Raw genomic sequence first — 27,534 nt, 5'->3', positions numbered from 1 at the left:
AAAGAACAATTTGATCAATGGTTGATTTCACATCAGAAGTGATAGAGACCAGGAGGCAATGGAATGACATAGTCAAGAGAAAACTATTAACCAACTATTCTGTGTCTAGGAAAACTACCTTTAGAAAATGAAGGTAGCATAAAGACATCCTCAAATAAACACTGTGAGAATCTGTTACTTATTAGCCTGCCTTAAAAGAAATTCTAAAGGAAACCTTTAAGCTGAAAGGAATGACAAACAATAACCCAGGAAGAGAGGAAGAGCTCCAGAAATGGTACATACAAAATTTTCTATAAATATATTCCTTTTCTTGGGGCTGGGGTCATGGCTCAGTAGTAGAGTGCTCACCTAGCATGTGTGAGGCACTAAGTTCGATTCTCAGCACCACATATAAATTAATTAATTAAATAAAGGTGCATGGATAACTATATATATATATTTTTTTTTTCCTCAGTCTTTTTTATTTGTTCTAATTAGTTATCAATGAGAGTACAATGCATTTTGACATATCACACATAAATGGAGCATAACTTCTCATTTTTATGGTTGTACATGATGTAGAATCACACTGGTCATGTAATCATATATGTACATAGGGTAATAATATCCAATTCATTCTACTATTTTTCCTACCTCTCCTCCCTTCAATCCCTTTTACCTAATCCAAAGTAACTCTATTCTTCCCTACCCCCTCCCTTTATTGTGAATTAACATCTGCATATCAGAAAAAAAAAATTCAGCCTTTGGTTTTGGGGGATTGGCTCATTTTGCTTAGCATGATATTCTCGAGCTCCATCTATTTACCTGCAAATTCCATAATTTAATTCTTCTTGAAGCCTGAGTTATATTCCATTGTGTATATATACCATTTTCTTTATCCATTCATCTGTTGATTTTCTCAGCCTTTTAAAGAGGCATACAATTGTATAACCAATAAATAACACTATATTATTAGTTTTGTAACGTTTATAGACATAGTAGTAGCACAAAGAAAGGGGAAGGAAAAGGAGAAATACTTGAGTATACTTTTTTTTAAAATTTTACTTCAATTAAGTTAATATTATCCTGAAGTAGACTGTAGTAAGCTAAGATGCATATTGTAAACTCTAGAGCAAGCATTAAGAAAATAACTGAATATAATATTAAAAGCAAAATAATAAATGAATTATACACCAAATATGTATTTAGCCTAAAGAAGGAAAATAAGAAGTAACATATGCATAAATAAAATGGAGACAAATAAATAGCATATGACAAAGTGGAAGCCATAAATAAACCATATCAATTATTGCAGTAAATGTAGATGAAAGGGGCTGGGGTTGTGGCTCAGTGGTAGAGTGCTTGCCTGGCATGTGTGAGACACTGGGTTCCATCCTCAGCACCACATATAAATTAAGAAAATAAAGATATTATGTCCATCTATAATTTAAATTTTTTTAAAAAGTAGATGAAATAAACATTCCATTTAGAAGGCAGAAATCACCAGACTAGATAAATAAAAGTAATGTTCAACCATATCCTCTTGGCAAGAGACATATCACAGACTTAAATACATACATAGGTTGAACGTTTATAAAATGATGGGAAAAGATATCTCATGGGGGAAGAAAACATGAAAGAATGGTAGGGCTATATTTGTATCAGAATAAAATGACTTTAAAGCAAGAAATGTTACTGAAAACAAAGACCATTTGTATGATAAAAGATCAATCCACCAGGAAGATGTAACAATTATAAACATATTTGCACTTAACAATAGGTCCCCATAATACATGTATCAAAACCTGACAGAGGACAGAGAAAGAGCTGGGGATGTAGCTCTGAGATACAGCACTTGCTTAGCACGTGCAAGGCCCTGGGTTCAACCTCCAGTACCTCCAAGGGGAAAAAAAAAAAAAAAAAAACAAGTGCAGTGAGGAACATCTGTCATTCCAGCAACTTTGGAGGCTGAGGCAGCCTTAACAACTTAGCAAGGTCCTAATCAACTTAGTGAAACCCTGTATCAAAATAAAAAGTAAAAAAGGCTGGGGAGGTAGCTTAATGGTAGATTGCTCCTGGGTTCAATCCCTAGTACCAACAAGTGATGGGGTGGCAAGGAACGTAGTTCAGGGGTAAAATGCTCCTAGTTTCTATCACTAATATATTTAAAAAAAAAAACAGACAGAATTGAAAAGAGTAATAGATGAATCAGCAATAATGGTTGGATATTTCAGTATCCCATTGCCAATAACTTATAGAAAACAAGCAAGGTTCTACAGAATTGTATAACGCTATTTAAAAAAAATTTTTAGTTGTAGATGGATATAATACCTTTATTTATATCTTTATTTTTTATGCAGTGCTGAGGATTGAATCCAGTGCCTCACACATGCTAAGCAATTGCTCTACCACTGAACCATAACCCCAGCCCAATACTTGTATAACACTATTAACCTACTTGACCCAACTGCCATTTGTATAATAAATGCCCCACCCAGCAATTACAGAATATACATATTTTAGTTGGATATGGAACACCTTCTAGCATATACCATGCACTGGACCAGAAAACAAATCAAAATAAAGTTGAATAAAATTGAAGTCATTTAAAGTACATTCTATGACTGTAGCAGAATTAAATTAGAGATCCACATCAGAAAGTAATCTGGGAAAAGCTGAATTTTTGGAACTCAAACAAGACATTTCTGAATAACCTATGCATCAAAGAGAAAAATCAGAGTAGTTAAAATATTTGTTCTAAATGAAAGTGAAAAACTATATACAAAACTATAGGATGTATATAAAGCAGGGCTTAGAAGGATATATACACCTTTAAATATTTATATCAGAAAAGAAAATGGTCCCAAAGCAATAAGCTAAGCTTCAACCTTAAGAAAATGGAAGATAAAGAGAAAATTAAAACCAAAGCAATCAGGACATAAATAATAAATATTATATCAGTAATGAATGAATTAGAAAACAGAAAAAATAGGAAATATAGGAAAACAAAAATTGGCTCTTTAGAAAGATTGTCAAAATTGAAAACTCTTTACTAGACTAATGGAGAAAATAAGAGATCGATAATAGAAGAGGGAGTTTCACTACTGATACTATAGAATTTTAAGTTTATAATGTAACATTGTAAATAAATTTATTTTGATGATGAAAGCAAAGTATATAAAGTGGGATAATTTCAAGAAAGACATAAATGATCAAAATGGACTCAATAATTTAAAATCTAAATAGATCTACCACTACTTTAAAAATTTTAATCAAAAACAATTATCTCAGGCTGGGGTTGTGGCTCAGTAGTAGAGGGCTTGCCTAGTATGTGTGAGGCACTGGGTTCAATTCTCAGCACCACTTAAAAATAAATAAATAAAATAAAGGTTCATCCATAACTAAAAAATATATATTAAAAAAAAACAATTATCTCATTAGTTGTGGTTGTTCGCGCTTGTAATCCCATTGACATGGAAGTCTGAGGCAGGGGAACCTCAAGTTCAAAAGCCAACCTCAGTAACTGAGCAAGGCCCTGAACAACTTAGCAAGACCCTGTTTCAAAATAAAAAAATAAAAAGGGCTGTGGATGTGCCTTAGTGGTTAAGCACCCCTGGGTTCAATCCCTGATACCAAAAAAAAAAAAAAAAGAAGAAAGAAAAAGAAAAGTCCAGCCAGGTGGATTAACTAAAAAGTTCTAGCAATGGGTTGGGGTTGTGGCTCAGTGGTAGAGCACTTGCCTAGCACATGTGAGGCCCTGGGTTTGATCCTCAGCACCACATAAAAATAAATAAATAAAATAAAGGTGTTGTGTCCATCTACAACTAAAAACATTTAAAAATTCTGTCAATTACTCAAAATGAAATAATATCAATCCTTCACAAATATTTTCAGAAATGTGTGAAGGGGGTATTTCTCAAATGTTTTGACTATATGTACTTTTAATTTTTTATTGGTTCATAATAATTATATATAACATTAGGATTTATTTTCACATAATTATAAATGCATGGAGTATAATTTGCTCAAATTAAGTCCTTAGTACTTCTCCTTCCTCTCCTTTCTCCTCCTGTTACCTTTTCTCTACTGATCTTTCTATCTATTGCCATTTTTAAAAATTAGTTTCTTGGGGATGTACATGACGATGAGATTCACTTTTAGTATATTCATTTATGCACATTGGGAAGTTAAGTCACATGCATTCTGCCGTTTTTCCCTTATGCCATTCCTCCTTCCTCTCCCTGAGTCCCCTTCTTCTACACCCCTGATCTTTCTTTCATTTTGATGGAATTCCCATTTCTTCCCCCACCCCCTCCAATTTTAAACTAGCTTCCACATATCAGAGAAAACATTCGACTTTTGACTTTCTGAATCTGGCTTATTTTTAAGAAGCCAGTATAACCCTGATACAAAACCCTATAACGCCACACACACAAAAAGACACTACACAGCATTATCACTTTGAAAAATAGCAAACAGAATTCAATGATATTAAAAAACAGATGATACATGATGATGATCAAGCAGTATTTATCCCAAGAATACAATATTGCCTTAATATCTAAAAGTCAATTCATGTGATACAGGTAATAGGCAGAATAATGGCTCCCCACAAAATGTCCATGTTCTCATCCCCAGAGCCTATGAATATGTTCTATTACATGTCAAAGGGAAATGAAAGTTATATATGGTATTAAAATTGCCAGTCTGATAATACAAGTTGGGAGATTATGCTGGATTATCTGGGTAGGCCCAATGTAATGGAAAGAATCCTTACAAGGAAGAAAGAGACAGAGGAGAAAGTAATCAGAATGTTACTACCTGAGAAACACTGGATCTGCCATTACTGGCTTTAAAGATGGAAGAAGGGAGTCATGAACTAAACTACATAGGTGGTCTCTAGAACATGTAAAAGAATGAAACAGATACTCCCATAAATCCTACAGAAAGGGATATAGTCCTGCTAACATCTTGATTTTAGCTCAGTGAGACCTCAGTTAAACTTGTAAGGTATAAAACTATAAGATGATAAATTTTTACTGTTTGAAGCAAATCAATTTGTAGTTAGTTGTTACAACAGCAATAGAAAAATAATACAGATTTTGATACCTGAAAGTGGGATGCTGCTGTAATAAATAGCTTAAGATGTGGAGGTGGCTTTGGAATTGAAAAATGAACAATGGATGGAGGCTGAAAGAATGTGAGAAACCTGAGTGAAAGAAACTTGGATTGCTTTGAACATACTATTAATAGAAATATGATGTTCAAAATTGTGTTGGTGAGGGGCTGGGGCTGTGGTAGAGCTCTTGCCTAGCATGTGTAGGCACTGGGTTCAATTCTCAGCACCACATATAAATAAATGAATAAAATAAATGTCCATCAACAACTTAAATATATTTTAAAAAAAATTTTAAAAATTGCATTGGTGGGCTGGGGCTTTTGCTCAGTGGCAGAGCACTTGCCTTACATGTGTGAAGCACTGGGTTCAATCCTCAGCACCACATAAAAATAAACAAATAAAATAAAGGCATGCTGTCCATCTACAATTACAAAAAAAGTTTAAATTGTGTTGGTGAAGGCTCAGAAGAAAACCAGAAGCATGGTAAAGAAAACACATCATCTTAGTCAATAAGTCATTGTGAACAAACTTATTAGAAATATGGATGTTAAAGACGCTTCTGGTAAGACTTCAAAAGGAAATGAGGAGCATATTATTGTAAACTGGAAGAAAGGGATGTTTATTGTATAATAGCAGAAAACTTAGCAGAATTGCATTCTGCAGTTATGTGGGAAAAAGAACTTATACATGTTGAAATTGGACATTTTGCTGAGGTTTCCAGATTCAGTCTACAAGGTGTATTCTGGTTTCCTCTTGCTGCTTTATAATAATATAAAAGAGGAAAGACAGTTTGAGGGGAAACTTTTAAACAAAAAGGAATCAGGAGTTGGTGATTTGGGAAAGTCTTAGCCTATTCAGATTTCAAAAGTTGCTAGAAGCTGAGTGAAAGCTTGCTGGGCATAGTGGTACACATATGTAATGTCAGTGACTCAGGAGGCTGAGGCAGGAGGATAGCAAGTTCAAGGCCAGGCTCAGCAACTTAGTGAGACCCTGTCTTTGTATAAAAAATAAAAAGGACTGGAAATATAGCTCAGTAGAAAAGCACTCCTAGGTTCAAGCTCCAATACAGGGAGGGGGATAGTTTCACTCATGAAACAGCATGTTCTAGAACAAAACCTGAGGGTGTGGCTGAGACACCTTTTGCTAATACTACAGAAAGATCAAAGGATCAGAGTATACTAGTCCTTCCTAATCTGTGGTTTCCCTTTCAGTGGTTTAAGTTGTCCCCCAGTGAACTACAGTTGAAAAATATTAAGTAGGAAATTCCAGAATAAATAATTTATAACTTTTAAATAACTTTTATTATAGTGTATTGTTATGGTTGTTCTATTTTGTTATTAGTTATTGTTGTTAATATTAGGTGCCTAATATATAAATTAAGCTGTATCATAAGTACATATGTTTAGGGAAAAAAAGAATACAGTTTGAGTATTCTAATCTGAAAATTGGAAATCCAAAATGTTCTAAGAATCCAAAATTTGTGAGCAGCAACAGGACTCCACAAGTGGAAATTTCCACACTATAAAACACAGAATTATTAAGAATATTATGTCTGGGGCTGGGGTTGTGGCTCAGTGGTAGAGTGGTCGCCTAGCATGCATGAGGCACTGGATTTGATCCTCAGCACCACATAAATGTAAAATAAAGAGAAGTAAATGAAGATAAAATAAGATGTTTAAAATAAGATATTTAAAAATGCCCTCTGGCTATGTGTATAAAGTATATATGAAATAAATGAATTTCTTGCTTAGTCTTGGCTCTTATTCCCAGGATATCTCATTATGTATATGCAAATATTCCCAACTCCAAAATCTCTGGCGCTTATGATCCCAAGCATTCCAGATAAGGAATGCTCAATCTCTATAGATAGGGTTTGGTTCTACTTGCGGTTTCAGGCATCCACTAGGGGCATTGGAATGTAATCCCCATGGAAAAGGGGAGACTACTGTATTCAGTGATGCAGAAGACTTTTTGAAGAGATTATGGTATAACTCAGATCCCTTCAACCCTTTCTGCAGATGTCAAAAATAGAGATAGAATTATTTAGGATAGATCTGTGGAGGAGCCTCTTGCTTAATGGAGTTAATCTCTGTGACAACCATGGGAGAAACATAAGGTTCTTGAGAATTTTTACAAGCAGAAACACTGCCAACTTGGACTAAATAGGACAGAGAGAGTATTATATGAAAGAAGACTGTCAGAGCCCCCAAATTATATATGCAGGAAGCAGGCTGTGAAATAATAATCTGCATATGTGCTACCTTTTATGAAAAACAAAGGACGAATAGGAGGGCATGAACCTAAAGGGCAGAATTGTTACTCCACAGGGTGAATACATTAGCTTCATCATTTCCAGGTCTTAAAAATATATTGAGTTTGCCTTTCCTGATGTTGAAACTGCTAAGGAAAAACGACTCCTTTTATTAACCTCCATGGATATTAGGGATTGAACTCAGGGGCACTCGACCACTGAGCCCCATCCCCAGCCCTATTTTGTATTTCATTTACAGACAGGGTCTCACTGAGTTGCTTGGGGCCTTGCTGTTTCTGAGGCTGGCTTTGAACTTGTGATCCTCCTGCCTCAGCCTCTGGAGTCGCTGGGATTACAGGTGTGTGCCACCACACCTGGCCATTTTCTCTCTTTTTGAATAGGAGTTTATATAACTATTATTCCATACCATTGTCATCATATTTTGGTAGCCAGTTACTTGCCTCTTGAGTTCCATAAATCCACAGATTGGACAGGAATTGTGGCTACAATGGATTATACACAGAGCTCATCCGTGAGGGTATTTAGGTGAGGATATTTTTGAGCTGATAAGATTTAGATAATCTATTTTACTTTTAGTTACTGATATAATTGGAATGAGACATTTGGAGATCATGGGATGGGATAAATGGATTTTGTATGTAAAACAAACATATACCTTTGCGGGTCAGAGGCATGCTGTAATCAGCAGAGTAATGGTCAGCCCCAACATTCATATTCTGATGCTCAGAACTGTGAATATGTTGCATTACATGCCAAAGGAAAAGGAAGATTACAGATGAAATTAAGTTTCATAAAGTGATGGCTATAAAATAAGAATATTATGCTGGATTATACAGTTAGGACCAGTGTTATCACAAGCATACTTAAAGGTGGAAGAGGGAGACAAAAGAGGAAGGAGCTAGAATGACAACATGGGAAAGACTGAACCTGACATTGCTGGTTTTGGAGATAGAAGAAGAGAATTGCAAACCAAGGAATGCAGGAAGTCTCTAGAAGATAGAAAGGGCAAGAGAATTTATTCTCCCATCAAGACTTGAGAAAGGAATATAGTCTTGCTAACTAGCTCTTGATTATAGCTTAATAAACATGTGTTGGACTTCTAATATACAGAAATGTAAGACAATATGTTTCTGTTGTTTCAAGCCCGTAAGTTTATGGTTAGTTGTTACAGCAGCAAGATAAAATTTATACACCAAGCTGGGTGCAGTGGTGCATGTCTGTAATCCCAGTGGCTTGGAAGACTGAGGCAGGAGGAAGCCAGACTTAGCAACTTAGTTGAGGCCTTTAAATAACTCAGTGAGACCCTATCTCAATATAAAAAATAAAAATAGGCTGGGGATGTAGCACAGTGGTACTACATCCTGAGTTTAATCCCCAGAACCTCTCCCCTAAAATCATACACTGTATGAATACAATAAAAAACTAATAAATCACATGTTTATCTCAATAGACACAAAAAAATTAAAAAAATATTCATGATAAAAACTCTCAAAATACTAGAAATAATCAAGGTTGTTTTAAAAGTATAAAAGATACTTATAAAATACCTACAACTAATAACAATCTTAATTTTTTTTTTGGTACTGAGGGTTGAATCCAGGGGTGCTCAACCACTGAGCCACATCCCCAGCCCTTTTTTATATTTTAGTTAGAGACAGTGTCTCACTGAGTTGCTTAGTGCCTTGCTAAGATGCTGAGGCTGTCTTTGAACTCATAATCCTCCTGCCTCAGCCTCACAGGCCTCTGGGATTACAGGCATGCACCACCATGCCTGGCAACAATCTTAATTATTTATTAGTGAATGCTTTTACCTCTAAGGACAGGAATTGGATGGAATGTCTACTTTTATTGTCCTTTTTTATTTTTAGTTTTGAGACAGGACCTAAGTTGTTGAGGCTGGCTTTGAACTTGCAATCTTCCTGCCTTAGCTTCCCAAATCACTGGGATTATAGACATGCACCACTGTACCTGGTAACTCTCACCATTTCTATACAGTGCTGTACTTGAGGTTCTAGCCAGTGCAATAAGGCAAACAGAAAGAGGGGAAAAATAGTGGAAATCCAGATTGGAAATAAAATTGTTTTATGCATAGATTATAAAATTATTTACATAGAAACTCCTTAGAAAGTCTCCCAAAATGACTAGACCTAGGAAGTTTAGTAAATTTGCAAAATAAAAGAACATTATGAAAAATTAAATTTAGTTTCTATATACTAACAGTGAAAAATCTGAAATTAGCTGGGCACAGTGGTACACACTTGTGATTTCAGGGATCCAGAGTCTCAACCAGAATGATCTCAAGTTCAAAGCCAGTCTCAACAATTTAAACAGACCCTATCTCAAAATAAAAAATAAAAAGAGCTGGGATGTAACTCAGTGGTAGAGCATCCCTAGGTTCAATCCCCAGTCCCAAAACAAAACAAAATGAAACCCTGAAACTAAGAAGATAATTCCATGAATAATAATAGCATTAATACTTGAACATAAGTTTAACAAATGAAATACTTTATTTGTACAGTGAAAACTATAGGATATTGCAGAGATAAATGAAATAAAATTTAAATAAGTGGAAAGATTTTTATTTTCATGGATTAGAAGACTCAGTGTAGTCAGATAGCAATCTTCTACAAATTGATCTATGGATCAATATCTAGGTTCAATGCACTGCCTATCAACATCCCAACAGATAATTTTTAGAAACTGACAAATTTTCTATTGGAATACAAGAATATAAAATAGCCAATACAATATTGAAAAAGAAAAACAAAGTACAGGTCTTACATTACCTGATTTTAAAACTTAGCTATAAAAATAGGCTGGGGATGTAGTGATCAAGGCAGTACATATGGATAGGCAGAGATTAAAGGAACAGAATGGAAAATTCAAACATAAATATCTGAGTAGTCAATTGATTTTTGGACAAGGTAAAAAACAATTCAATAAAGAAATGATAATCTTTTCAACAAATAGAATGGGGATATCTGAATATCCATATGAAAACAAAGAAACTTTAACCTTACCTTACATATATGCAAAAAAATCAATAAGCCTTAATACCTTGAGGATATCTCTCTGACTTTTGAATAATGAAAAACTAGCATTGATTATGATAGTTCACAAAAAAATCATGAATTTTTCTCTTTTGGTCCTGGGGATTCAACATAGGAGTGCTTAACCACTCAACTATACCCTTTTTATTTTTATTTTTAAATTTAGAGGCAGAGAATTGCTATGTTGCTTAGGGCCTCACTAAGTTGCTGAGGCTGGCTTTGAACTCACAATCCTCCTGCCTCAGCCTCCCAAGCTGCTGGGATTGCAGGTATGCACCACTATGTCTGGCAAAAGCATGGATTTTTAAAGAAACTGGTGATAAATTTCACTTACATTTAAAACTTATTCAATGGTACATTTAGAAAATCAAAAGGCAAGCAAAAGACTGTGAGAAAATATTTGTAATGCTTATATCTGACAAAAGACTTTTATCTAGAGCATATAAAAAAGCTCTGGATAGTGTTACATGAAGATAAAAAATATGGACAAAATATTTGAACATGCACTTTACAATAAATATTGAAATGAGCAATAAGCACATGAAAAGATGTTCAAGACCATCTGATCATCAGGAAACTGCAAATTAAAATCAGCATGATATCGTAACTCACATCCACTGGAATGGGTAAATTTACAAATGACTGGCCCTAGCAAGTGCTGTCAAGGATGTGAGATAGCTCTAAGTCTGACATATTTCTCTTACAACACATCCATTGGAATATTAAAATAAATAACCACTTTCAAAAAATCTGTGGTTTTGCTGGGGGACCATGGTGCATTCCTGTAAACCCAGTGGCTTGGGAAACTGAGGCTTGTGAGTTCAAAGCCAGCCTCGGCAATTTAGCAAGGCCCTGTCTCAAAATAAAAAATAAAAAGGGCTTGGAATGTGGCTCAGTGGTAAAGTTCCTCTGGGTTCAATTCCTAGTACCAAAAAGAAAAAAAGAAAAGGAAAAAAGCAGCAATTTTTATAAAGTTAATCATACGTATTATTATGCAACTGAGATACTCCATTTGTAGATATTTATACAGGAGGAATTGTTTCCACAGAGATTATACATGGATGTGTATAGCAGCTTTATTCAAAACTGTTCCAATCTGGAAAAAAACAAAACAAAACAAGTATCCATTAACAGATGAATGGATAAAAAAAAAATGTGGTGTGCTCATATAAAAGAATACTACTCACCAATTAAAAGGAATCAACAACCTATATAAGTAATGGCAAGGATGAATCTTAAAATTATTATTACATGTAAATGAAGCTAACACATTTATAGGAACATTTATACAAAATTAGTCAAGTCTCCAGTAAAAGAAAACAAAAACAAAACAATTATTTTCCTGGGACCAGCAGTAGAGAGTTCTGACAACAAAAAGACACAAGAAAACTCTTTGAGGTAATGAAAATATTCTATATCTTTGACTGTGTTGGTGGTTGTATATTTGTCCAAACTCGCCAAACTGCACTTTTAGAATTGGTGCATTAACCCACATGTATATATGCCCATTACTATAATAAAATACTGGAGGCTAACTACTTTACAAGGAAAAGAGGTTTATCCAGCTCACAGTTGGAAGCAGTAAGTGCAGATAAGGTGATACCAGCTCTGGCAAGGGCCCTCCTTCACTGCATCATATCATGGGGGATAGCATCATGATGGAGCAAGTGAAAGAGAAGGAAATTACATGGCAAGACAGAGAGCTGGAGAGTGGGAAAGAATCAAGGTTCTCTCTTTTATAACAATTCACTCTCATGGGAACTAACCAGGGTCTCATGAGAACTATCCTATTCTCTTCCAAGGGTGGTGCCCCCAATGACCTAACCACCTCCTACTAGGCTTTCCCTCTTCAAGGTTCCATCACTTCAATATGACCACACTGGGAAATCATGCTTCCAGCACATGAATCCTTAGGGGACAAATCACATTCAAAGCCTAACAATATTTGACCTCAAAAATACAAAAAAAATTCTTACAATTGCTGAAATATAAGGAGGCATATGTTTAAATTGTCCAATACTCTTATGATTACTCCAATCTCACCTCCCATGTTTGTGTCTATTTGAAAGCTGTAGTCAAGACATTTTGAATTTTAACTATAATTACATCAATCAAAAGCTTATGGACAACATCTAAAAAGAAGAGAATCACTTTCTACCCAAAGTCATTGTGGACAATGTACTAGCCCCGGAATCCAGAACTGTGATAAATCAGGGTCTTTGGTTACAAGTAACAGAAAGCCCAAATTAAACTAGCTTAATTAATAAGGAATTTGTTACATCCTTTATTGGAAAAGTCCAGAAGTATATAGATATATTTGATCTAGTGTCTCAGGCAGCAAATACTTAGTTTATCTCCATATCTGTGTCTTTTCCCATGGTGTCAGTGTGATTTTTTTTTTTTATCAGACTCTTCTATTATATTCCTAAAGTGGCTGCCCTGCAGTCCCTGGGGCTATGGGCTTTATCATTCATCCAGCACGGAAGGGGAAGTTTGTTTCCTCCAATATTTTAAACAAAACTTCTGTGTCTTTAGCCCTTTTTGGTTTGAATTGGATGATGTGTTCAACTCTGACCCAATCTCTGAAGCCAGGGGCATGGAATGTATTGACTGACTTGAGTCAATAATATGTAGACTTTTCAGGTTGTCTTCCTGCACTTAGTAATGTACATTTAAGGTACCTCTGTGTCTTGTTCTGGCTTGATAGCTCTTTTCTTTTTGGCATTGAAAAACATTCCATTGATTGGACATACTCCAGTTTATCCATTTACCTACAGAAGGACATCCTGGTTGCATCAAAGCTTTGGCAATTGTGAATAAAGCTGCTGTAAACATACGCATAGGTCTTTTCGTGGACATACATTTTCAACTCTTGGGTAAATGTCAAGGATCAGGATGGCTGGATCATATGGTAAGAGTATGTTTAGTTTTGTAGGAAACTGACAAACTGCCCTCCAACGTGTTTGGCATTCAATGGTCAATACTTGTAACCCTTTTAAGACATCTGGCCTTGAGTGATTAGAGCCCACCTCCCCCTTTTTTTCTTAAAGTACAGGAAATCAGAAGAGCCTGAGAGCTTACATCCCTCCAGGGCAGTGCTTAGCCAATGACTGAGTGCTGTGGGAATATCAAAGTCCAGCTCTGATGTGTAATTTACATACCAGAGCTTCCCTGAAGGATAAGAAAAAGGTTGGGACTTAGCCTGAAATTCCATCCTGCCCCACCCCCATGCTTCTGTTTTCTAGTTTCCCCATTTAGCTAGAAATACATCTCCGTTCCTGCTTAGAGTTGGGGGAATTGCCATTCTTTCCAACCCACTCTCTTTCTAGGTACATAATCCTAGGAATAACTACTATTGAACATCAAACTCTTACAGTATTTAGGAGTTTTGAATATGTTATGACATTTCATCTTTTACAACAGCCTCCTGATGTGGAAATTCTTATTATTATCCCCATTTTATAGGTGAGAAAAATCAAAGTCCAAAAAAGGTAAGTATCAGCAAATGACAGGGCTGGGATTTTAACTCAGGTAACACATGCCCGATTCTGGTGCCCAACTCTCTTCCTCTCCATTTTTACCTACCTCTCAGCAGATTTAAGAATCTGGATTTTCTCCCTTCTTTCCCCTGTGTGTGCATCAGAAATTTATCAATTAAAATATGCTCCCATTGTATCCTAATATTTGCCCCTGAACTCAAGTGTCTGAATTTCTGCAGGATCCATCTTTGATGTTTGCTTTGGGATTTCTATATATAGTTTGTCTTATAATATGTTACTTCTGGAACTTCTAGGAAAAAAAGAAAGGGAAGATGAGGATTTTGTTGATGTTATTGTTGTTTTGTGGTACTGGAGATTGAACCCAGGGACATAGTATCACTGAGCTACACCCCCGGCCCTTTTTGTTGTTTTATTTATTTTATTTATTTTTTTTAACACAGAACTGTTTGTTTTTGTATTTACTGGGAGAAGTCTCAGACATAAAATAGCATTAATCATTATTATTGATACAGAAAACCATGCATCAATTGTCACTTTTTTTTCTTTTTTCTTTTTATGGTTCTAGGGATTGAACTCAGGGCCTTGTGCATGCTAGTAAACACTCTACTTTTGAGTTACCATCCCAGTCCCTTTTTTTAGGCATTTAGCTAACAATTTTTATGTATTATTTTATTTTGATACAGGGCCTAACTAAGTTGTTGAGACCAAAGTCACTCTATTTAGTGTTTAAGTTGTTGAGGCTGGCCTCAAACTGGTGATCCTCCCACCTCAGACTCCAAAGTCACTGGGATTATAGGTATGTGCCACTGTGCCTGGCAAAAGACATGTTTTATTGAGTGTTCACTATGTGCTAGGTATTCTTCTGATCAGTTAATCAATGCATTTCAATTCCACACAAACCTATGATGTGGCTACTATTTTTATCAGATATGGAATGAAGACAGTTTTGCAGACAGAGAAACCAAAGTTCAGGAAGGTCTTACCCAAAGGTCAGCTAACCAATAACTAGCAAACCTAGATTTGGGTCCTGTTGATTCCAGAATTTGTCTTTGTTCTTTCCCAATTAACCAAGTATCCAATTTGACTTGGCAACTGAGCAAACGTGTTGCCTCTCTCCTTACTGACACACTATTATTCAAGAGGGTATTTGCTTAATTGAGGTACATATTTGTTTTGCACCAGGTGCTGGGTCTGATCTTTGCAAATGGTGCTATTTGCCCAAAGGTATTTGAAAAGATTGGAAAGAAGCTATGAGACCAAAGTCACTCTGCACAGTGTCTCTTCTCCCTGCACAGCCAGTTCTGCATTATACATCTAACCCTTTTTGGAAGGTTCTTAGGAGGAAGAAGGATGACAAGGGAGGTGGGTGACCAAGGAGGGCACAATTCTTCCAGGCTGAAGTTCTTATTCTGCAGGATTTTATGTAAGAAGCACCAAGATCTTTGGGGTGTCTGTTGTGTGCCCACCTTCCTTATATGCTGTATATCCATCATTCATTCATCAATACCTGTTGAGTCCTGTCAATGTGAAGCATTATTGTAGACACTGAGAATGTAGCATTGAACAAAAAAGGCAAAATTCTTGCTGTTCTAGAGCTTACATTATAGCAGAGACCACAGAAAATCCTGCTTTTCTTCCTGTACATCTAGCCTAACTCCAACCTCTGTGTCTTTGTTTTCTTTCTGTTTAATATATTGGTGTTCCAAGTGAGAATTCACTTGCAAAGAGGACCCTGCCACCTAGAAAATATTGAAGCTTGATATAGAATACTCTAAACAAATGAGATCATTCGATCTAAAATGAATCCGTAATTTAAACATATTCCTTTGGATCCTTAAAAATTCTATTTTGTAACCAGGCATAGTGTAACCTGGTGACTTGGGAGGCTGAAGCAGGAGATCACAAATTTAAGGCCAGCCTCAGCAATTTAGTGAAACTCTGTTTCAAAATAAAACACTAAAAAGGCTGGGGATGTAGCTCAGTGATAGAGTGCCCCAGGGTTCAACCCTCAGTATGATAAAAAAAAAAACCCTGAGTAGTGTGGATTCATAACATGGGTTTTGGCTGGGCTACCCACAGGATCATTAGTCCTGGAATCCCTGGGTTTAGACCATGCCAGGGAGGGCCTGCAGTTGAAGGAAGGCAGTCTAGCCTCCTTTCAGATTCCAGGGATTAGATTTCAATCACCTATGAAAGGAAAAGAAAGAAATTTATTAGTTCCTTTCTGCCTTTGAAAATTTCCTGTGGTCCCTGCAAAGGTGGTCCAGGTTCACAGACATTCAATGGGACTCTTTAGGAGAAAGGGCCTGGGGGCACCTCATGTTACTGAGAGAGCCAAATAGTACATGTCCAGTTGACTGTGCCAAGATTTCAGCTTAGAAGCATGATGCACAGTATATTCTATCTTATTTGGCCCCAAACTCTGGCTTCCTCCATTACCAATCTCCAAGTCAGTATACAGCTGGAATATTTAGCCAGTCATGGATGCCCTCAATTGGCAAAACATAGCCAGGTCTTTGAGAGCGCATGCAGTGAAATCCACCAGATGGTGATGTTTCCAAACAAGGTGATGTGGAGCATGACTTTGAGCTGCCTGGGAGGTCTGAAGTGTTTACTGATGCTAAACTAAAAGAACGCTTCTGATGTTGCTCAAAAGTCAAAGGGCACCTCTAAAAGCCAAGAAGATGATGGGTCTATGCAGAGGAAAAGAACAATTTGGGGCAGGCTGCTTGGAGCCAGGAATCAATCATTTACTCTCTAGACAAGGAACCCTTTGGCCTGCTGAGGACTAAACCCACACTCCCCTAGGGCCCCCAGTACTTTATGCCTTTGAAAAAGAGATACATGACTAAAAATTAAGGCTGATGTCAGAGATTTCAGCCAGAAAGCAAGTTCCAGTGTCTGCCCTAAGATCAGCCCAGATGAGGCCCCATGTCCCACATGATCTGTATCAGTGGTTGGCAAACTTTCAGAAAGGGCAGGCCACATCTTTATTTAGCCCCTCTAATTTAAGGTTGTACTTGCCAGGAATACATTTGAGCAGTTGAGGTCTCTTGACTCAACCCTTCACATACGTTCAGCAAATATGATTTCTTAAATATTCCAGGACTGTTTTTTAAAATTCAACTGCAAAAGCTATTGGGCCAATTTTGTGCAATCCCTGCCTTGATCCTCCCCTGCCAGAATATCCTCACGGATCCTTTGACCTGCCTTGAAAAAATGTATCCCCCCCTGGCCTGTGCAACTCTGCCCTACAATTTTCCTGGGGATTGGAGGATTTTTCCAAAGGCCAAGTCACTGGTATACTCTCTTCCTTGGCCTTCAAGGCCCTTGTCTATCAGTTGTTAACATCCTTGTCTATCAGGAAGGAGCACATGCAGTCCTTCCTGTAGGCATCTTTAATTTCTACAATGTTGTCCATCAGGCTGAGCAGCTCAGCCCAGCCAGAGACCACCAAAATACCTGGGTTCTCTTATCCTCCTTATCTTTGCCTTACTCCTCTTCCCAAGGCTAATTTAGTCATTCTTCATGCCACTGCTTAAATGTCACTGTTGCATATATGTCTAGTCTGATTCCTGGACTAGAATAGCTTTGCCTCATGCAAGCTCAGAAGCCCCTTTGTAGCACTATTCCAGCTCTACATGAAAAGTTGTTTAAGGGCTGGGGCTGTAGCTCAGGGGTACTGTGCTTTCCTGGCATGCATGAGGCCCTGGGTTCCATCCTCAGCACCACATAAAAAAATGAAAAAATTGAAAGTTGCTTAAATATCTTTTAATATCTGTTCTTTATACTAATGGACTACAAGATTCAGGAGAACGGAAATGTCTACTTTGTTCTCCATTAAATTCTTAATAATGATATGATTTGCTAATAATATGCACTTATATGTGTCAGGCATTATTGTATGTGTTTATGATGTGTATCAATTCATGTAATCCTTCACAACGGTCTACAGAGAAGTGCATTATTATTGTTACTCAGTGAGAGGTGAGGAAATGAAAGCATAGAGAGTTTAAGTAGCTTGCCTAAGGTCACAGAACTAGGATAGGGTAGAAGTAGGATTTGAACTCAAGAAATAGGTCTTCAACTGGGCATGGTGTTGCACTTCTGTAATCCCAGTGGCTAGGGAGGCTGAGAGAGGAAGATTGCAAGTTCAAGGCCAGCAATAGCAACTTAGGGAGGCCCTGGTTTAAAATAAAAAACAAAAAGGGCTGGAGATGTGGGTCAGTGGTAAAGCAACCCTAGGTTCAATCCCTGGAGAGGGGGGAGAGAAAAAAATAAAATTGGGCCCAGATCGTTGGTGCACACCTATAATCACAGCTCTGGTGACTGAGGCAGGAGGATTGTGAGTTCAAAGCCAGCCTCAGCAATGGCAAGGCGCTAAGCAACTCAGTGAGACCCTGTCTCTAAATAAAATACAAAATAGGGCTGGGGATGTGGCTCAGTGGTCAAGTGCCCCTGGGTTCAATCCCCAGTACCAACTAATAATAATAAATAAAATACAAAATAGGGCTGGGCATGTGGCTCAGTGGTCAAGTGCCCCTGGGTTCAATCCCCAGTACCAACTAATAATAATAATTTATTTCATTATCTGTTATCTGCTTATTATTATTATTATTATAAAATAAACAAATTAATTAAATTTTAAAAATTGGTTTTTAGAGTCCATGGTCCTAATAACTACTTTCCCTGGGACTGACATGTGAATGGAAGTAAATGAAAAGAAATGATCATCTCTAACATATTCCCCAGTTGTGATCAGAAGCACTGTTCTTCTTGAACCCCAGAAATGGTCTATTTGTGTTAGAACCTGGAATCCACAGGAAGATAAGTACATATTTATCAGCAATCTCATTTCAGAGGAGTCCACTAAGTAGGAATTCCTCTGCCAGGCTAGAGAGTGAATACCTCAGGATTCCGTTCCTTTATATTACACACCAACAGCCCTAAAAGTCAAACAGGGATTAAGGTAAGGCCTCATCTATAAGACAAGCCACAAAAGGCTGAGCTATGCTAGATTATTTGGGATCAGGTTCATTTACTAGCAACGGAAAGCCCCCAAATAACAGAAGTTTGTTTCTCTTTCATGTTCAATAATCACTAAAGCCATTAGTCCACGACTAGGCATGGTGGTTATAGCAACAGGGGATATGAATGAAAATGTAAACCAGGAGGAAGGACGTAAATGAGTGGAGCTCAAGGGCAGAGGTCTAAGCTAGACATACAGAATGGAAGTCATCATCACAGAGGTAGTAAGTAGTGCTGGAGACCACATTCCCTCTTTTGTTGCTTTGTCATATATAGCTTTCGTACTTAAAGTCACCCATAATTCACAATGACATTGAGACCTTCAGTCTTTTCCTTCTCTTTTGGCCAGCAGGAACGAGGAAGGGATGGCATGCCCCTTGACCTTTTAGGACACTTCCCAGAAGTTACACACAACACTTTTGTTTATAACCCATTGGTCAGAACTTAATCACAGGATCAAATGTGTCTGAAGGGATGTTAGGAATTATAGTCTTTATTCAAGGCACACCTGGTCATGTGCCTAGCTTAAAATTTCAGTTTTACTAAGGAATAAGGGGTGATTGGATATTGTGCACAAACTAGTGGTCTCGACCGTAAATATAATAGATTCTATACAAGGAAAACACCAAAATGTCTAAAAGAGTAAAAGACATCTCGTTAAGGAGATAAAGGTAAAATTCCCCAGAGGAGTGAATGTTCCAAATGGACTTTGAAGCATGGAAAGAATTTTGCTGGGGCAGATCATTTTAGATAGGAGGATTAGTGAGAACAATGGCATGGCAATCGAAATGAGCAGAATCAGTTGTTGTTTGACTGAAGCTTAAGGTCCAAGCTGGGGAGCAGCGGAAGGTAAGGTTGTAATGGAAGGTTGAAGTCATTTGGGGAAAGATTTGAATGTCAGAACAAAGAGTACTTAATTTGCTGGTCAAGGAGTAACTAAACGCTTTGATGCAGAAAGTAATACAGTTTGAAAATTTCTACAGCACTAGTGTTACAACATGAACAAGGAGTGGATGGGATCAGATTTTTTTTTAAATAGCAAGATATGTAGTTTGGAATAGAAGCAGAGACACAGAGAGGCTATTGTAATATGCAAGTGGTAACATGGACCTGAATCAAGCAATGATAGCAGAGATGGGGAGAAAGAAACAAATACAAGACACATTGGAAAGATGGAATTTATTGGAATTTTATTGTGTAGTGGGACATAAGTAAGCTCATCTTGAGGTTTCAAATCTAAGTCTCTGGAAGAAAATTGGACTATTCATCAAAATAGGGAATACAAGAAAAGAAGATAAGTGGGAGATGGGGTATAGAAGGGAGATGGAAAGCTCAGTTTGAGGTACATTACATTTTTTTCTTTTTAATTTTGAGACAGGGTCTTGCTAAGTTGCTGAGGCTGGCCTCAAACTTGCAATCTTCTTGCCTCACCCTCCTGAATTGCTGGCATTATGGGCATGTGATATCACATTTGGTCTGAGGTATACTGAATTTGAAGCACCTTTGTGCTATCTAGATAAATATATGTATCAGAGAGTCAAATCTGAGTACACGGAGCCCAGGACAGAGGGCTGGACTGCAGATACATATTTGAGAGCCTTTCTCATAGAAGCATTAACAGAGGCCCTGGGAGGAATGAAACTTCAGAATTTGAAATTATAAAGAAAGAAGAGACTAAGTCATTATCATGAGCATTCCAAAATAGGACAGAGCTTCAAGAATGAAGGGAAGGAAGGTCAATGTCAACTGCTTTAGAGAGCTCAAGGAGGATGAAGACAATGAAAGGAATTCCAGGGTAACAAGTGAAACTGTCCTGAGCTCTCTTGGGTTGTGGGAAGTGTTGGGCTAACAAAGCAAAGCAAGGAAAAAGAAGAAAGACCCAGATTGCAAGGCAGAAACTGTGAGCAAATGATAAGGAAATTGAGGGGCTGGTTGTAGAGTGTTTGGCCTGCAAGTGGGGTGGACATCAAATACACTCACATGTAAGAAACCATGGGGCATCCAAACTACAAGGTCCCTAGAAACTTCATCTAATCCCCAACTGAATTGTACTAAGAACAAAATCTATTTTCCTCAGAGAGAAATCTAAACATTGCTGCTCTTGAGTGTTACTAACCAAGGGACCAGGATTCCTTGGCGCCAGAGGAACTCATGTGAATAGTACTTGCAAACTTCTCCTCAATCCCATTTACCAATACAGAAAATATTTCCAAAGATTCAAAGTCTGACACCAGAGAAGTAATTATCAGTCTTCCTTGAGGAGATACAATATTCCCTCTGGGGATACTGATAAAGAACCATGTTCCAGTCACAGAAAACAGCATCTGGAATCCCAAGGCAAACAGACATTTTGGTGCTTGGTAGGCCTTGAAAACTAGAAAATAGGTTCACTGACTTCTTTGACTTACCACAGCCTCACTCTGATTAATTCTCAAATATCAAAGATGCAGTCAAGGATGGAGACTTTCATGAATTTCCAGAAAGCACTTTCAGCTAGTTCATGATGGAGGACCTAAAGACCAGGTGACCTTTGTTCTTTACACATAGTCCTTTCTCAATACTTCCAAAGAATTGGTCTTCAAGGCCCAGAAGACTGTTTGAAAAGGCTACAGGAGGAAAGAAACATCACACATGTGGAATAAACAATGTAATTTTCAAAAAAATTACAAAGTACTCTACTTGTTTTTAAATTTAGATAGAGGAAAACCACTATTCAATAGATTTCAACAAAAACAGAAAATATATTGTAGGTCACCTCAAATAGAAGCTGTCACCAGAAAGCAATAGCTCCCTATTTCCCTTCACCTCAGCCCCTGGTTACCAACCTACTTTCTGTTTCTAAGACTTTGCTTATACTACATATGTCACATAAATGGCATTATATAACATGTGGTCTTTAGCACCTGGCTTCTTTCACTTAGTGAAATACTTCCAAAATTTAGATGAGGAGAAAGAAATGAAATGGAGCACAGGAGCTGGGGATAACAGAACAAAGGACAGGACCAGCAAGATGATGGGGAGATGGAAGTAAACTGATGGAGACAGAAATTTTTGTTTTGGCGGGGTACCAGGAATTGAACCCAGGGGCGCTTAACCACTGAGCCACATCCCCAGCCCTTTTTGTATTTTATTTAGAGACAGAGTCTCACTGAGTTGATTAGCACCTTGCCATTGCTGAGGCTGGCTTTGAACTCGTGATCCTCCTGCCTCAGCCTCCCCAGCCACTGGAATTCTAGGTGTGTGCCACGGCACCAGGCTAGAGACAGAAACTTTAAAAGATGGATAGAGAAAGGGAAAGAGGAGACTGGAAGAATTCCATCTTGGAGTTATGGGAGGGTGTAGGTCTAAAGGGAGGGTGGCTAAATAAGATAAAACACTAGTTCCCAACAGCAATGATGCAGCAGAGTAGTTACTTGAACTCTGAAACGTTTGCTAACTCTGCAACATCCTAGCCACCATCATTTTCCCCGTGGGAACATACTTGTATATTTATTTTCAAACTGAAAGTTTATTTTTGAAATAAAAGTTTATTTACCTGTGGCATTCTGAAGGGTTTACATATTTATGAAGGAATGTCTTGGTTTATAGAATTGTCCCTAGAATCTTAGAGTTGGCAATTTTGTAGCTTTAACCTCAAGCTATTCATTTCTGAAAAGCTTATTTCCTAAAGCAACAAGATACGGCTTCACACCTATCAGAATGGGTTAAGCCCCAAACACTGATAAATCCCAAACCTGACAAGAATGTGGAACAACAGGAAGCCTCTTCATTGCTGGTTGGAAGGCAAAATGGTGCAGACACTTTAAAAGATAGTTTGGCAGTTTCTTTAAAAAAGCTAAATATATTCTTACCCTACAGTCCAGCAATCACACTCCTTGGTATTTGCTCCAATGAGTTGAAAAATTATGTCCACATAAAAACCTACTCACAAATGTTTACAGCAGCTTTATTTATATTTGCTGATACTTGTGAGCAACCAATGTCCTTCAAAAGGAAAACACATAGATAAATCTCAGTGTGTTGATAAAATGGAATATTATTTATCAATAAAAAGAATTTTCAAGCCACAAGAAGATGTGAATGATCTCTGAATGCATATTGCTAAATGAAAGAAGCCAATCAGAAAAGGTCACATATCATATGCTTCCAATTATATGGCATTATGGTAAAAGAAAAACTTTGGAGACAATAAAAAAGATCAGTGGTTGCCAGTGGTCCTGGGAGAGGAAGGGGCACAAGGGATTTTTAGGGCAATAAAACTCTTTTGTATTGTACATAGTGGTCGATGCATGACATTATGTATTTATCAACCCCCACAGAACAGTATAACACAGAGTGAACCCTAATGGAAACTATGGGCTCTGGTTAATAATAATGTATCAATATGGATTCAGCAATTATAACATGGTTACCACATTAATGCAAAATATAACAATAAGAGAGACTGTGGCAAGTGAAAATGTAGGAGTATAGGGAGAGTGGTTGTAGGGATTCCTGTACTTTATGCTCCATTTTTTCTGTACATCTAAAGCCTTGGGCATGGGAGGGCCTTGTGCATGGGAGGCAAGCACTCTACCAACTGAGCTACATCCCCAGACCCCCATGATTTTAAATTATCTCAAATCAGTTTTAATCCCTAATATAATGGAAAAGTGTAAGTAGTTTTATATTGTATTGTTTAGGGAGTACTGCCAAGACATAAAGTGTACAACTTCAGGAAGATGTAATTGGATTTTTAAAATTTTTGTTTTTATTTTCAATTTGCAGCAGGTTAAAACCATGGATATTAAGGCCAAGTATGGTGGTACATGCCTATAATTCCAGTGGCTTGGGAAGCTGAAGAAGGAGAATCATAAGTTCAAAGCCAGCTTTAGCAATTTAGTGAGGCCTTAAGTACATTAGTGAGACCTGTCTCAAAATAAAAAAATAAAAAGGGCTGAGGATGTGACTCAGTGGTTCAGAGCCCCTGGGTTCAATCCCTTGTACCCCCAAAATAATAATAGGTATTAAACCTGTAGATACAGGGATACAGGGGAACAATATTACCACAACATTTCTGGATTTAAAAAACAGAGATGTACAGACTTCTTTGCCTCTTGTGGCTTCTGATGGTAGCTTTCAATCTTTGGTATCCCTTGACTTTAAGCCATATCACCCCAATCTCAGTTTCTGCTTGACATTGTCCCTGTGTGTCTTTGTCTGTGTCTCCTAAGAGCAGTTGCATTGGATTAAGGACATGACCTCATCCTAATTCATTTCTGCAATAACTCTATTTCCAAATAAAGACATGTGCTAAGGTATGGGGCAGGGGGATTAGCATTTTAGTATCTCTTTTTTGGGGGGATACAATTCAACTAGCAGATGAATGAATTCAGTTATAGACATGTTTTGGCCTTTGGCCTGAAGCAACACCTTCTTACAAATGACACCTACTTAGAATAGCCTTGTTTTGGAAACAAGGGTTTATTTACTCATGGAATTCATAAAGTGTTGTGTATTCCTGGGGGGGATATCCTCAGATTGTAGATCTCTCCTTTGGAATCTTAATGGTGTCAGACTTTTGCCTTTACACCTTCCCTGTGACTATCCTAGGAAAAGCTCACAGTAGCCTTCTAATTATTGTGTCCAATTGATGTTTTTAGCACTTCACAGTGCCATTGACAGAGCTGACCACTCCCAGTATCTCAAAAATCTTCCCTTTCTTGACATAGGAGACATAACCTCTGCTACCTTCTCCAGTGTCAATGACCTTTCTTCCTCAGACCATCCTTTAAGCAATGGAAAATTTTCTGGCTCTCTCTTTGGCCTTCAGATCTTGTTTGACATCATTGTAGGTGATCCTATTTACTCTCATGGCCTTGGTTTTATGTTAATGATTTCCACGTCCATATCTCCAGCCTTGTATTTTTTTTTTTTTTTGAGCTTTAGTCCTTTGCAGACTGGTGAATCCAGGGGCTGATAGGACATCTCTACTAGAGTAATTTGTGGGCCTTTCAAATTTAATACATCCCCCCAAAATTTCATTTATTAACTTCATTGCTTACCTCAGTGAAATCACCATTGATACCCTTCACACCCAGTCTGTAGTTCTGCCTTTTTTTAAAAAAAAATTGTTCACTCATTTATTCAATTATTTTTATGTGTGTGCCTGTGAAAGAGCATTAGTACTCTGATATATTTGTGTGGGTATTTGTTTTTTGGTACTGGGGATTGAACTCAGAGGCACTTTATCACTAAGCTACATCCCCAGCCCCTGTTTATTTATTTATTTGGTACCTGGGATTGAATCCAGGGGTGCTTGACCACTGAGAAACATCTCCAGTCTGTTTTTATATTTTATTTAAAGACAGAGTCTTGCTGAGTTGCTGAGGCTTGCTTTGAGCTTGTGATCCTCCTGCCTCAGCCTCCTGAGCAACTGGGATTGCAGGCATGCACCTCCACTCCCAGTCCATTCTCCCTCTCTCAACTGGTCTTTACTTCTCCTGGTACTCACTACGTTTACCCCAATTCAAGCCATTCTTATATTTTCCAGGACCATTTTAATGGCTTCCTGAATGGTTTGCCTCCCACTCCAGATGATACTTCAGCTGGCACTCACATGAAACTGGTTGTATTGGTGGCTCTCCACCACATCAGAATGAAGTTTGTTTCCCTTGGTGAGGCATTCAGAAGTTGGCCTTTTGTACTTTGAGCCTCATCTTTTGGTCTGCTCCACCTGCTCCCCAAAGTTTCAGTCATATCAAACTACTTGTAGGATCTCACTGTGCATTATGGCTGTATAAGTTTACTTGAACTTTTCTCTGTCTGGAATGTTCCCCCATCTCTACCATGAAGTCTTTAGAAAAAGCTTTGAGCTAGACCTCTTGTCTAAAGAGATAAGAAAGTTGGGTGTATGTGACAGCTTTCTCCTGGGGAACTTCCAATAGGCACACTGCTGGTCATTTGCCCCCTTTGCTTCTGGGCTCTGGAGCACCATGGCATAGTGACCCTGGATCTCTGCCAGGAGCTTCAGGGCAAAGACAACTTTTGTGGTTGGTGGACTCTTCCGGATGTATGTCAGTTCCGGGTGAGGCTTTGAGGCTGCCAAGTTTTCAGACTGGATCTCCTGCTGGCAGGCAGACAGTTTCTCCATGCCCTAGGTGCCAGCATTGTGAAGGTTTCTGCCAGGGGTTCCATTTCCCCATAGTTGCACAGACAGCTAGATCTTCCCTGTCTTAGGGCCTGCCTCAAAAGCAGATGGGTGAAAGGGACTGTTCTAATCCCTTTGGCTTCTAGGCATGGGACTCAATCCATAAATGATCTGTTTCTCTGTTATAGAATATCCTGCCCCCCCTCCATTTATGCAATCAGCCAATATTTACTGGTGGAGAACTGTATGTCAAGCCCTGTACTAAATCCTGAGAGCCCCAGAATGCATAAAACAAGCCAAAAGAAATACTGCTTTTTTTTCCAGCCTACAGAAGAAAATGGGAGACAGGCATTATACAGAAAGATCTACAAATATTTAACAATAATGATGAAAGGGAAAAGTGCCATAAAGGAAAGGTACAAGGTTCTCTGAATGAACCAGTCTTTCTTTTACCAGGCTGATTTGTGGGAGAAATGAAATTCTTCAAATGAGCACAAAGCAACTGCTTTTCTTGAGGTTTTAAGTTTTCCTTCTCTATTTGTATGAGTTGTTCATATATAAATGCTATTAACCCCTTGTTTATCATATTTGTTATGATTACTTTCCAAATTTTAAAAATCTAGTCAAATATATATATATTTTTTTGTACCAGGAATTGATCCCAGGGGCACTTAACCACTGAGCCACATCCCCAGCACTTTTTTATATTTTATTAGAGACAAGGCCTTGCTAAGTTGCTGAGGCTGGCTTTGAACTACTGATCCTCCTGCCTCAGCCTTCCAAGTCACTGGGATTAAGGCATGTGCCATGGCACTCAGCTAAATCTAGTCAAATCTAAACATCAGCTACATCTGAAAATTACAGGCAAGTTGCATACAGGATGTCCCCAACTTGAGTTGATCTAATATTTCCTTATGATTAGGGGGTATCTGCTGGCCTTCTCCACTACAGTTACTCTTTTCCCCTTTGCTTAGTATTTTGTAGATTCCTTCTCTACCCTGCTTGGCCTCCAATGCCCCAAACCAGGTTGCTGTTCCATGGATGCCTTCCTCATCCCTGAATGGGCAGCCTCATTACCCTCTTTGGGTTCTGACACCCCATGTAGGGCCTCTCTTATGTGTGGACACCCTGCCCACACTGCAGACTGAAACCCCTGTACCTGCTTGGCATCTAACTCTATATACTACCGTGCTGGGAGTCTGATGACCCCTTTCTTTGAGAGCCCTTGCTCGTTCCTCCAAGCCACCATGCTCCTGACCATTTACTGACTTGGGGACTGAATTGTTCAGGAAGAGGAAGCAGAAGAGTTATACCCATTTTAAAAGCTCTACTCACCCTGCTACCTCCAGAGCCTGGGGCCTCCGTGCCTTTCACAGGGATTACCTGGATTAGCACAAAATGTTCCACCTTTTTCAAGAATCCCTTTAAATGTTTTCTCTCTCTCTCTCTCTCTCTCT

General features: G+C 38.0%; 1 protein-coding gene across 1 annotated transcript in view; it reads right to left on the bottom strand.

Annotated features, from left to right (window-relative positions):
* The window catches only part of Frmd7 (FERM domain containing 7), a 90,566-nt gene extending 64,486 nt beyond the window's left edge, over positions 1 to 26,080 (bottom strand). Inside the window, exon 1 of the mRNA XM_046468922.2 lies at positions 25,895 to 26,080. Coding sequence (XP_046324878.1) covers positions 25,895 to 26,080 — 186 coding nt within the window. The remainder of the gene's footprint in view (positions 1 to 25,894) is intronic.
* Between the last annotated feature and the right edge of the window lie 1,454 nt (positions 26,081 to 27,534).

This window comes from Marmota monax, unplaced genomic scaffold, assembly GCF_021218885.2.
Source record: "Marmota monax isolate L192 unplaced genomic scaffold, Marmota_monax_Labrador192_F-V1.1 WCK01_AAM20220418_F8-fsc00054, whole genome shotgun sequence".
Taxonomy (NCBI): Eukaryota; Metazoa; Chordata; class Mammalia; order Rodentia; family Sciuridae; genus Marmota; species Marmota monax.
The sequence above is the reverse complement of the archived record's forward strand: the minus strand, read 5'-3'. Positions and strand labels throughout refer to the sequence as shown.